General features: G+C 36.6%; 1 protein-coding gene across 3 annotated transcripts; it reads left to right on the top strand.

Moving 5' to 3' along the window:
* The first annotated feature begins 292 nt into the window (after nucleotides 1-292).
* On the top strand, nucleotides 293-7,991 carry LOC107807535 (uncharacterized). Of its 3 annotated transcripts, XM_075240497.1 has the most exons (6): nucleotides 293-479; nucleotides 1,493-1,546; nucleotides 1,665-2,315; nucleotides 4,606-5,063; nucleotides 6,708-6,748; nucleotides 6,837-7,991. In XM_075240497.1, the coding sequence occupies exons 4-6, from the start codon at nucleotides 5,045-5,047 to the stop codon at nucleotides 7,689-7,691; spliced, it is 915 nt and encodes a 304-aa protein (XP_075096598.1). In that variant the 5' UTR covers nucleotides 293-479; nucleotides 1,493-1,546; nucleotides 1,665-2,315; nucleotides 4,606-5,044; the 3' UTR covers nucleotides 7,692-7,991. The 3 variants fall into 3 exon arrangements, with proteins under 3 accessions (XP_075096598.1, XP_016487462.1, XP_075096597.1); XM_016631976.2 differs by lacking the exon at nucleotides 4,606-5,063; XM_075240496.1 differs by lacking the exons at nucleotides 293-479; nucleotides 4,606-5,063 and adding an exon at nucleotides 628-755.
* The last annotated feature ends 4,966 nt before the right edge of the window (nucleotides 7,992-12,957 follow it).

Genomic DNA, 12,957 nt, shown 5'->3' with positions numbered 1-12,957 from the left:
TCTCACATATTTTACCAACAACAAATGACATGAGATTGAAACATAATTAATTGATTGAGGATTTATAAAGGCGCTAAATAAATAAAAAGAAGATAAAGAATGTTCGATAAATAACCTTTTCATCATTCATTGGGGAAGAAGTGATTACAGTTTACAAGGACATTTTGGAAAAAAAGTTTATAAAATATTTCTCAATTCTAGTTAGAGAATAGAATGCATGTGGCAGTATAAACAGTGATAGTAACAGTACATATGATAAGGGCGTAAATGCAAACCAAAACATAAGAGGGGACAAACATGGATAAAGCAACAAAAAATGAAGGACATGAAGGCAAAAAGATACACATAAAATAATAGCAGTATCAGCGAGAAGTTAGGGTTTTTATTCACATGTGCACGCAGACATTTTTATTCCTTCAAAATTCCACTTTCAGTCTGCAAAAATTCTAATCATCAAAACCCCAATAATTCAAACAATTGTAAGTTTCACTCAATACCCTTTTACCTACTTTATTTTATGTCCAATTTTTTACTTCCATGCATACATTTTTATAATCTTGATATTAGGGTTTTGGGAATTTCATTTTAAGTAAAGGTTGTCTTTTTTGCTTTTTATTGGTTCTTGAGGTTTCAGATCAGTTTTTGAAGTGTTTTTGAAGTTGGGGTTGTTATTACTATGTGGGGTTTTAAATTTGTATTGGGTCTCAAATAATTGGTAGTACTAAAGAAGGAAGTAATAAATATGTTCTGATAAGGTCACTATTCTTGCTTCTAGTAGTTTTGGTATTTCCTTTTTGTTTAAATCATAGTTTTGATTGTTTTGTATATTTTTGTGGTTGACTTGTAATTATTGTGTTTCTCAATATGAAGTTGTTTATTGTTTAATGTTACCTGAGAAACAAAAATGAAAAAAAAAGGAAGTTTCAAATGCATTATGATAATTTGTATCTCACTGCAGAGACTTAAGTACCATATAAACTAGTACTTGCCTTCTCGAATGTTGGTTTTCCAATTTGTTTTTGAGTGAAGTAATGGATGATGGATTTCGCGGAGCTCGACTGATTTGTGATTGAGGCGTAGTTATTTATTGATTGATTGAATGAAGTGAGAGTACAACCCACTATGGTAAGAGAGAGTTGTGAATGGTCATGCTAAATACGATGTATCTTAATTTAGGGGATATTAATTACGAATATGTCCACATTTTTGGATAACAAATATGATTACCTTCCTCCTGCTGTGAATCGAACCGAATTAGCTCCTCAGCCTTGTCAATTGGGCCAAAGCTTCATCGGCTTTCTGCATCACCTTAAAGAAGAGTTTTTTATGCCATATATTACCTTCATTTTATGCATGTTGGTGTTATTTGAATTTACTTTGCTAAGTTAGTTGCACTTAACGCTTTCCCTTTTTTTGGTCAAGCCTTCTAACCATGACTCCTGATGGTAACCTTCTATATTGTGTCCTGACGTTTTCCTTTTCATGAATGTAGATTGGTGATTGTCAAGTAACGGAGAATAATACTGCTATCAACACTTCGTGCATGGTATTTTCTGGCTTCCATATAGTTAAGCTTCGTCTGAGTTTTCTGCAGACGTAATCATGCCATGCTTGTACTCGTTTTAGTGGAATTGCTGTATATAATTTATTTTTGCACTTACCAGGTGTGTTTCAGAAGGACACATGGAGTAGTTCAAAGTAGCGAAGGAAAAACTCATTCTCTTGGTGCTAGACATGGAAAAAATGGAGTAGTTACTTGAATTACCCCTTTTACTTTGAAAATTGAGAATTGGCAATTGCAGGGGTCCTTTTGTTGTGGGGCTGAATGGAGTAGTTAGTGTAGCTTCCCCGTTTATTTTGAAAATTGAGAATTGATAGAAGCAAGCACCAATATAATACCTTGTGAGTCTTGTGAAACATAGCTAAGACGGGGTCCCTTTGTTGTGTGGCTGCAAGGCCACATGGGTCCACTGCAGCTAGCGGAGAATGGTCCATGGGCCCACACGAGCCCTACTGGCGGACTAATTCAAGCTTCTCGCCAGCACCATCCAGATGGGATTTCCGCTTCCAACCTGAAGCATTGTCTTTTGGGTCTAATGATGGAGTTCAATTGTATGGATCTTCTGCTTCGTCAAACAGTAGAGAGAGTAGAGGTTGGGTGAGGGGAAACCAATTGGCCAATCACCAATATCTCGTATCAGATGGTGGTGTTGGTGCATACTATAGTAGTCCGTCGGATATCTCTCCTGCACAACAATGGACTCCACCAGCTATCCAAGAAATCAATGTTGATAATTATGGTACTTCAAGGAGGGGTAAGCATATTGCCTCTGCATTTTCTTTTGTATATGAGTTAAACTTCTAAGAATGCTTAGTTGGGTTTTACTTTTGTTCTCTCATTACTTGCTCCATTTATGTTGACTGTGCTATCAGCTGATGTTTTTTCCTCTTATATATGTATATTTTTTTGGTTGATAGTTTGTGGTTTTTGTTTGGAGTTTGATACAAAGTTCTTATTTGTTTGCTTGTGCTATCCTGTGACCTGTATTCCTTGTGCATTGGGGTTTTCTATGAGACACTGTGATGCAAGCTAATTTTGGACTGACTTGGTGTCACCCCCCCCCCCCCCCCAAAAAAAAAAGAGTTAAGTAGATTAAGCCCATGGGCAAACCAAACAGTACATGACTAGTGCTACGCCCAGGTGAAGGGATTAGCTGAAGGATTCGTAGGTGAAAAATGGTAGGGGAAATGCAAGGGGATTGAAAGTATTTCCTGAGATGCTATGGAACAGAGGGTATTTGTCCAGCCTTACAACTTTGGAAAGATGAACAATAGGGTCAACAACAACAACAACAAACCCAGTATAATCCCACGAGTGAGGTCTAGTGTGTACGCAGACCTTACCCCTACCTTTAAGGGTAGAGAGGCGATTTCTGATAGATCCTCGGCTCAAGGAAAGAAAAAGAAAGCAGTAACAACAATTAAAAATAAAAATTAAAAGAAAAATAACTAGTCTGCATGCATGAATAAAGTAAAGTTGTGAACTTTATACTTACTTCCATTGTTGGAATTATTATTATCATAAGCCCAAATATTTGCAGAACTTGTTGATGGCCATTCTAATGATGATTGCATACTACTTTGAGTCAGTGAAATTCTTGAATTTTTAGAAAAGTATTCTTCTTTGTTATTTTGAAGAGAAGAAACAGAACCATTATTACTTGTAGAACTCAACCAAGAAAAAGAACTATCAGTAGTTTCAATGTCAGATGAAATTGCCCAAATTCTGTCACTTTCTTTTGGAATATTAAAACCATCTTCCACCAATGGAAGATTCTCAGAAGAACTTGCATTGTTGTGTGGAGAAGTTAATTTTTTTCCAAGTTCAAATCTTGAAAAGAACGAAGAAAATCTTGATAATCCATTGGAGTTTTATAATTTGAACCTTCCATGAGAAAAAAAAAACAAGAAGCAGCCTATGTTCAATTGCTATGGAACTATTTGTTTATATAGGAATTAAGTGTATTTTCTTACCTGAGTAGGAGTGGGATTTAAATTATCCGATTACATTAATAATTTTTCGATTATTTATAGTTACTTCACTAGGGAAAATATTTTAGAATAATATTACTAAAAGATGAACAATAGGGTATTACATGAAATTTCAAAACATCAGGGGTTGTAAAGGCTTGTATCAATGAGGGATCCCCATTCAGGTTGCAAAAGGAAAAACGAGAGAACACCTTTTCTTCTTTTCATTACCATTGACATGTGGACATGCTCTTGAATAAGAGTATCTCATTGATGTGGTAGTATCCACCTCTAGAATCTTTTGGTAGCTCACCCTGGAATTTTGTAAACACATTATCTAAAACCCATAAGATGGGTTCAACCATCACTGGGCAGCCTAGGTAGAAGGCATAATGCTCGATTGCTCGTGCAAAATTATGGTGAAGTTTATGAACCAATTTTCTTAGTTTAACATCCTTGGTAATTTGTTGAAATGATGTCTAATTGATGATAAAATAAGGTAGCAATTTTGTGTTATGTCTTTTGGTTAGCAGTATTGGCACTAGTAGTGATCTTCTTTGCTGAAGGCACGCTCAGGAGTTTGGCCCATACACATAGGCCATTAGAAGAATTGTAGGAATAAGCAAAGATTGAAACTTTGCTTTCTGAATTCCTGGATGTTCTTTGTTGGATGACAATATTTTTGGTTTGCCCTATTGTGATTCTTTAGTGGATTTATTGAATGGCCTTTGGTTTGGTCATTTTTACCTAACGTTCCTTATTACATACAATCCAGTTAACTTTCATGAACATCAACTCTTCCTATGTTCGTAAGTACAGTATGTTTTTTAATTTTTTTGTTAATTTTTTTATTTTTTTGAAAATTATTTGTTATGCATAATATTGTGCAAGATATTGCGTTTGGACTCATTAAACAATTATACCCGGCTATATATCCTCTATATTATTTTGAGTTATTAGTCTCATCCTGTTCATGTTCCAGCACATCCAATAGTATGAAGATTCATCTTGATTTGACTTGTTCTACGGTGACCATAAACATATTGCAACCTTCATCTTTATCTGTGCTTGCAGTGCTTAAGATGAATGAAGTAAAAATGAGTAGATTTGCTCCGTGTTCAGTCTGCGAACTTCCATCCGAAAGATTCTCCTTTTTCCCTTTTCTCTCACCGTCACTAAAGAAAAGGTTGCGTTAGTTGTCTAGGGCAGTAGTGTTCACAACTGTTGCAAACAAGTATTTTGTGGCAGTTTTGCAAAATACAAAACCTTCAGGTGATACGCTTTAGGTGTCTGATTCATTTTTTGTAATAATTTTGATTCAACCATTTATGCATTTATTTGTTACTGGAACTTTGACTGAGTGAGCAATCTCTTACCAGTAATTCCTCCATAGTATTCCTGTTAGGATGACTACTGGATGTTGGCTTCTAGGCAAATAAAGAACCGTGTTCTTCATTCTTTCCTGCACGGAAACAACTGAGTTACCATTCTCATCCACCACATAATGTGGTGAATGGTGCCAAATCCTTCAGGTGCTTCTTTTCGCTTCTTTTGCTGATTAACATCCTGTACTCTGGTATATAAAATACAGACATGTGGGTGTCTCTGTCAAAAATTAGCTGTAAACAGGTTCGAGGTTTGGCACATTCCTTAATGCCCCAAATGGAACACTGAGTTTTTAGAAAATTTTGGCAGATTTCTTTCTTCTGGCTCCCATCTACCAGTATGCGCATTCGGCAGGTTTATGATGTTAATTAAAAAATTAAAATTTGTTATGATGCTAATTTCTTTTATATTTTTGAAACATTAGTTAAATAAGTCTTAGGCCTCTAAAAAATGTGTTAGATAGCTAATTCACGAAAACATATGTCAACTTGATACTGAAGCAATGTAACTTTAATCTGTTGGCTTATAGTTATGCTGTCTGAAATTAATATTTCTGCTAACTGAAGGTCATCAGTTAACATCGTGATATATGGACTACAACAACACAACATACCCAGTATTATCCCACACGGTGGGGTCTGGGGAGGGTAGTGTGTACGCAGACCTTACCCCTAACTTGTGAGGATAGAGAGGGTCGTGATATATGGACTATCTGGATCAAACAAAAGGACAATCGAACACTACCCATTTTCTGGCAAAAGAACACCCCCCCCCCCCCAAAAAAAAAAAAATGAGGTTGTAGTTTAAAAGAAATAGGTCCGTTGTGGTTTCAAAATACACCTGCTTTCCTTAAGAGTCTTATGTAGCATACGTGTTGCAGCCTTGTTTGTTTGCCTCGCACAAATTAATTTGTTCGTTTCTTGGTTTTGTGTAACAAAACTTTCTTCTCTCAAATCTTTTATCCATCAAGTGATTCTTACAATTCTATATAAAGTGGCAGCTCTTGTTAACTTGGAGAGGAAAAAGATATGTTGACAAGGAAGTAGGTATTAGGATGGGTTAACTATGTGTCACAAATGTTGAAATTTTATACCAACATGCTACAAAGTAGGAATGAGTATCTTGGAAAATTTGGGAGATACCAGATCATTACATCATGATCATATAAGGTGGTAACTCTTGGTAAAATATATACTTATCTCAAAAAAAGAAAAAACTCGAAGTAACATATTAAATCTATTTCACAAGTCATAATACGCTTAAACACCAAAGCTGACTAAAAAACTATTACCAATGCCCCCAGGGGTTTGGTTCAAGGGCAATGCATTTTAACACATTATGTGTGGTAGGCAACGTTACGAGTTCGAACTCTGCTAAGGAATGTAACTAAGTTTGTTTTTAAGGTAGATGGAGGAGGACTCATTATCCACTGAGTTTTAAAGCTGGAAGCTGCGGTTCTTGATTATTTCTATAAAAGGACAGTTACCAACATCTTATAGGGTAGAAAAGCCAGTCTATCTTAACATGATATGGAATTAGTTTTTCATTACAATGTAATAATATGGACTGAAACTCTATGGTTGACCATGCTCCTTTTTCCGATGTCTAAATTTATGGTAATTTCACATTGGGCACTGTCAGAGGTAGCAAGTTAATGTGCTTAAAGAATCAATTCTGTTACTGCTTCTGAAACATTTGGCTTATTGGTTTCAGCCAATGCTCTTTTACTAATGCCACCATTCTGGATGTTTCATTTCTACTGCTAATTTTGCTTATTTTTCGCTTGGTAGATGCGATCTTGAGGCCATTTTCATTTTCACCCACAATGGAGGTATGCATTTGCTGTTCTCCACTATCTGCATTCTTTTGATGTTTGTTAGTGTAAATCCAGCTTTCTTATGACAATGAATTTTTTATAGGGAACATCAACTGCTAGGGATGGTGGAGGCTCAACTTCATCCCGATCTGACAATAGTGATTGTGATTCAATCACCAAGTCCCATTCGTCTCATCGTAGCTTCCCAAGTCGCCGTTTCTTTATGTCTAAACCCATACATCCTCTGTCAATTCCAACTGAAACACCTAGAAGAGAAGCTATTGACAGCTTCTCACCTGGTTTTTTAGAACTTGATACCTCAACACCGCAAAGAGATAAACACCGCTTGAGCAGTGCTAGTGGCAGTCTTGACCTGACAGAGGCTTCTGAATCCTTCCAATCTGAATTCCTAAGTAAACCTTGTAACCCTTCAGATGGCTTCAGATGCGGGTTATGCGAGAGGTTTCTCTCGCAGAGATCGCCTTGGAGTTCCCGACGAATTGTGAGAAGTGGAGATATGCCAGTTGCTGGGGTTCTTTCATGTCTCCATGTATTTCATGCTGAATGTTTGGAGCAAACTACACCAAAATCATGTAAAAGTGATCCTCCGTGCCCCATCTGCTCCAAGCTCGAAGATGGTAGTTCTCCGGAGCAGCGACCTTTTTCCAAGTTCTTTCCTAGGCTTAAAACGTTCAATGAAGATGGACCGTCCAAGCCTTGGGGCTGTGCTTATTCTGGAGATTGTGTTGAAGGGGCCTTGCAAGCACCATCTCGGAGCACTATGCTCTCACTAAACAAGAACCGGTTTAGGAAGAATCTTTCTTTGAAGGGTAATTCGGGAAAGGAATTTCCAGGGAAATTAAGAAAAACTAATACATTTTCGTCTCAGCTATTTATTGGGTCGGTTGATCATGCTGTGGTGGGATCTTCAAAAGCAACAAGTTCCGGGAAGAAGTAACAATGGAATTTTGTATATAATTGCAGGCTGATTTCCATGGCCTTCGGCCTTTTAAAGCTAATCCTGTTTATTGAATCAGATTGTTTAGTGGCTTAATCATGTTGTCAAATGTAATGTAGAGGAAATTTTATTTGCACTTAAAGGACATCAAACAAATTGCATGCTTTGTTGTAAGTTTAAAACTGGTCTTGATCATTGTATCAGAATTTGTATACCTAATGTGGTGAAAATTGTGATTTGCTAGTTGTAGGCATCAATTGGCCTATCTTTTGTGCATCAAGTGCATGATTTACTTGAAAAGTTGAATCTGTGTTTCATGGTTTGCAATCTGTGTTAGAATTCCACCTGTATTGTGTTTATGCGGTATCTTTTGGCTGATTGATCGACTCGTTATTTTCCATATACAAAGTTGCATTTAATGATAGTTGCATATGGGGGTGGCAATTTGGCCCACACTCATTTGACTTGCTGAATCGGCCCAAGGTTGGGTTGGTCATTGACTCGTTTATTTGTTGAATTCAATCCATTTTGACTGGGCCGGTTGGCGGGTCATTGACTTGTCCATTTGTTGAGCTCAGTCTATTTTAACCCAATTTATTTCGGAAATTTTACCTCCTATAGTGAAGATATACATCCTATTTACGGAAAAGGCTTAAAAATGCCCTGTACTATTGAAAAAGGTTTAAAAATACCTTCCATTCACCTATTAGGCTAAAAATACTCCTTCATACCTCTTTGGTTCACTTGTGCCCTTTGACCGTTAGGTCAGTGTTGAATTAAAAATAATAATTATTTAAATTCCATGTGGCAAGTTCTTATTGGCCAAAATTAAAACATCTAACACATTAGAAAGACCCACCCATATCTACTAGTTTTTCGTACTAACCCGCTTCAAATACTAGCCCGACCCAAACAAAAAATTCAACAAAAAAAAAGAGGCCCCAAAATCTGCCAAAATCGTGACATAGAAAGAAATCCAAAATCTACAAAGTATTTCGCTACCAACTCGTCGCTACATCAAGTGAGCTCCAAGAAGATTGATATTTTTCTCCAAGTGTTCCAAAAAGGTTAAGATCCAGTTCCTCAATGCTTGGAAATGCAGAATATCCGGAAGCACCTACTTGGGAACCATATAAGCTCTTTACTAGCACCGCGTCGTTAGGAAGAACAAACTGGTAATGTTGCCACGCGGGGTGTCTTTCTTTTCTTTCTTTTTTTTTTTTAAAAAAAATTTAGAACTTTTTATTCGGGTCAGGTTACTGTTGGGGCGGGTTAGTGATCGTGCGCAACTATGCCTTATAAAAAGGACACACGGATGTTGCAAATATAATCTGAGTATTTAGCCCAGAGTCAAACCCACAAGGAATTAACCTATCAATTACTTCTCGTTAGACTTACTAAATTCCACGGAATCAACTTCCCAAACGTTGTAAATAAGAATTGAGGGTATTTCTACTAACTACAAATGAATGTAACTAAGCAACTGAAAAACTTACTATGATTGAGTTGTAAACAATTAAGAGAAGGTTCTAAGGTTATGATTTCCCCTATTGATGGAATCCCTTCCGGTTATACTTCACATAGAATCACCAAATCATATCTATCAATCATAAGCACTCCTATTACCGTAAATCTCTCCCGAGTAATCACGATAATTTACTAGACGCACTCTCCCGAGATACGCGAGCTGGCTTTGTTTATTACATCTCACTTTAGATTTCACCCAAGGCTTCGTTATCCCTAATCCCGCCTTTAAACCCGCAGTTATTGATCCCTCATATACTTTGGGAGTGGTGTTGTTCAACAATTGCCTAAATATGCACTCTCTCCCGAGTTATGCACACTAAATAGGCACAGCTAATTGAGGATCCTGTCAATTAACTACAACAAGCACATAGTTGAACAAATAGAGATTAAATCAGGCAAACTATATTAACGTAACAAGAAGTTCATCCTTCAATAGGTTCCATCAAAAACTTAGACTAAATATTTAGCTACTCATACTATGGTTCATCATAACAATATTCAAATTCATCACAAATCATAAAAACAAAAGGAAGAAAGGAAGAACTCGATGTTGAATTATCCTCCTTGCTTCTTGCCTCTCGTTTTCTTGAACTAAGCTATGAAAACCTTGATAATAATCTCTTGGGTGAGCTAGACCTTCTATAGGTTAAATGGATTTGCCCCTGAACGTCCAATTTTATCCCTGAAATTTATTTTTCCTTAACTGGGCTAGCGCGGTCGCGCTAATGGACGCGCTAGTGACCGCGCATATGCCCTATCATTCTGCCTCGACCATCTGGGCTAGCGCGGTCGCGCTAGTAGCCGCGCTAGTCCAGGTCTTCATTTCATCACTTCTTTCTCTCGTCTTCCCACGTACTCAGCTCCAAGGGGCTTTTCTTGCTTCAATTTAGCTCCTATCATAGTTTTAAGTCCTCATACATGCTACGCACTCCTGCAACGTGTGAAATTCATAATTAGATCCAATTTAACATCATTTAACTATATTATAGCAGTGAAACATAATCAAGCTGAGGCATAAACAATCGCCAAATTACATAAATCTAGTCTATTATCAGTTAGTCCGAAAAACGGGTAGATATGGGTGGATCTTTCTAATAGGTTAGATGTTTTAATTTCGACCAATAAAAAATTGCCACGTCGAATTTAAATAATTATTTTTAAAATCCAGCATTGACATAATGGTCAAAGGGTATAAGTGAACCAAAAAGGTAGATGGAGGGCTATTTTTAGCCCAATTGGTGGATGAAGGGTATTTTTTGACCTTTTTCAATAGTTCAGGAGCATTTTTGACCCTTCAACGCCCTATTTATTATAAACCAAAATCATTGTAAAATATTATTTTTTATAGCTACCTTTTCTATTTTATATCAAAATAAGTATTTATGGTATACGCTACCATTGAGGCATAAAATACAATATTTATGTTTTTCCTTTCTCTTAGACAGCTGGACATACCTATTTTTAAGGTGATTGTCATTACTGTATTCATGAATACATGGTGCGAATACATGTGAATACATGCGCATACAGCTGGACTGCCCTAATTTTAGGCATTTTTTACTACTGTATTGATGAATACAACAGTGCGAATGCATGCGAATACATGCGCTTACAGCTGGACTGTCCTGATTTTAGGCACTTTTTGCTACTATATTCATGAATACAATGCACGAATACATGTGAATACATGCGCGTACAGTTGGACTGCCCTGATTTAGGCGCTTTTTACTGATGTATTCATGAGTACAACAACGCTAATACATGTGAATACATGCACGTACAACTAGACTGCCCTGATTTTAGCTGCTTTTTGCTGATGTATTCATGAATACATGGCACGAATACATGTGAATACATGCGCGTACAACTAGACTGCTTTGATTTTTAGGCGGTTTTTGTTGTTGTATTCATGAATACAGCAACGCGAATACAACGAATACACTACCGTAACAACTGAATAATAGTTATAGGAAGTAATTATGAATATGGTATCCATAAGTTAATAACCACTAAACAATAGTGGTTTTTGAAAATTCCTCTTTTATTTCAGCTCATCTAAAATTGGGCTGATTCTCGTCCAAATTGATCTATGAATAATTTTGCTAAAATATCTTTAATTTTTTTTTTGTTTGATATTTTATATATGACAATAACAAAAGGAAAAAAAGTCTTATTTGGTAATCAAACAATTCATGAGAAAATAATACATATTAATTAAAATTTAGTACGAGTTGGGTGGGTTGGGTTATGACCCAAATTTTAGCCCAACTTACTTTTGGACCGGTTATTGACCCACCTAGTTATTGATTCAGCCCATTTTGACATGTCCTAAAATCAGCCCAACCCCCCATTTGACACGCATTGATTCAAGGTGACCGAAAGCTTTAATAACATTTCGGGTGAGATAGAAGGGAAATGATAACATAGTGATTTTAGGTTTGAATTTCAGTTTAACACTCAGTGTGAGATCATATGTCCCCGCTTCACACTCCATTAGTAGAGGTACGTACAAGCTGGCTTGACACTACTATTAAAACAACAATAAATGTGCACTCTTCATGTATGACCTACCATCATTATTTGTGGGAACCTCATGGTACAGTGTGAGATTGTATGTTCCAACTTCGCACGATTCTTTAGTAGAGGTACGTACAAGTTGGCTTGACACCACTGTTACAACAACAATAATTATGCGCTCTTCTTGTATGACTTACCATCATTATTTGTGGGAACCTCATGGTACAGAGTGAGACTGTATGTTCCAAGTTTTCATGATTCATTAGTACAGGTATGCACAAGCTGGCTTGACAATGTTCCAAGTTTTTACGATTCATTAGTACAGGTACGCGGCTTGACACCACTGTTACGACAACAATAAATGTGTGCTCTTCTTGTATGACTTACCATCATTATATGTGGGAAACTCATGGTCCACTTACGTGTTCAATATCGTGTTATTTAATTAGCTCTGAAGTTTTCTACTAAAAGACCATCATGTTCAACAGTGAAAATGCTGCCTTTTGCAACTTTTGATGCTAAGTCCAACTCCAATATTCAATCTTCCCACTTCTTTTATGCTGATTTGAGCTTTGTCAAGAATAACAACACAACAATCATTATCTGGGCCAAAGAAAGCTCCTCTTGCAGTAAAGTTCCTCTCTTGCAATAAAGTCCATGTTGGCCATTTTTTATGGCCATTCAATTTCACAAATTGGAAAAGTTGCATGAGAGGTTTGGGGATTTAGAGGGGAGGAGTAAAGAAGGGGGACCAATTTAATGTATAGCCCACTCTCATGTGCTATATCCGTGTGACATAAGACAACTGTATCAGTACCGAGGGATTTGGTGGAATGGTTGGAATTCTTTATTCTTAATCAAATGTCTCGAGTTCAAGACCTTTGAGTATATGATTTCTTGATAGGAAGCGCTTTATCTCCTTAGTGGGCCTATCTGACACAGACTCAAATTAATCAGACCGAGATATTCGAATGTCCAAAAAAAAAAAAAAATTAGACAAGTGCACCTGTATTTAGAAACAGGACACCAACTGAATCCTTTCATGTGCTTAATCTTTGGTCTATTTTTTCTCCAATCTCAAATCCACATTATCTATTTGCCAAGTTGCTCCATTTTAACAAATTTTGACAAACTTTTCTATCTTTTCTTTAGTATGTTCAAAACCTTGTCATATTCCATCAATTTGCTCCATTGAGATAAAACCTTTATCTAGATGATAAAT

This window comes from Nicotiana tabacum, chromosome 20 (assembly GCF_000715075.1).
Source record: "Nicotiana tabacum cultivar K326 chromosome 20, ASM71507v2, whole genome shotgun sequence".
NCBI classification, from domain to species: Eukaryota; Viridiplantae; Streptophyta; class Magnoliopsida; order Solanales; family Solanaceae; genus Nicotiana; species Nicotiana tabacum.
This window is presented reverse-complemented; position numbering and strand designations above follow the sequence as displayed.

Coding starts and splice junctions, on each gene's coding strand:
- LOC107807535 (XM_016631976.2), top strand. CDS start 1,994: ATGGGCCCACACGAGCCCTACTGGCGGACTAATTCAAGCTTCTCGCCA. Junction 2,316..6,707: donor TTATGGTACTTCAAGGAGGG/GTAAGCATATTG, acceptor TTCGCTTGGTAG/ATGCGATCTTGAGGCCATTT. Junction 6,749..6,836: donor CATTTTCACCCACAATGGAG/GTATGCATTTGC, acceptor AATTTTTTATAG/GGAACATCAACTGCTAGGGA.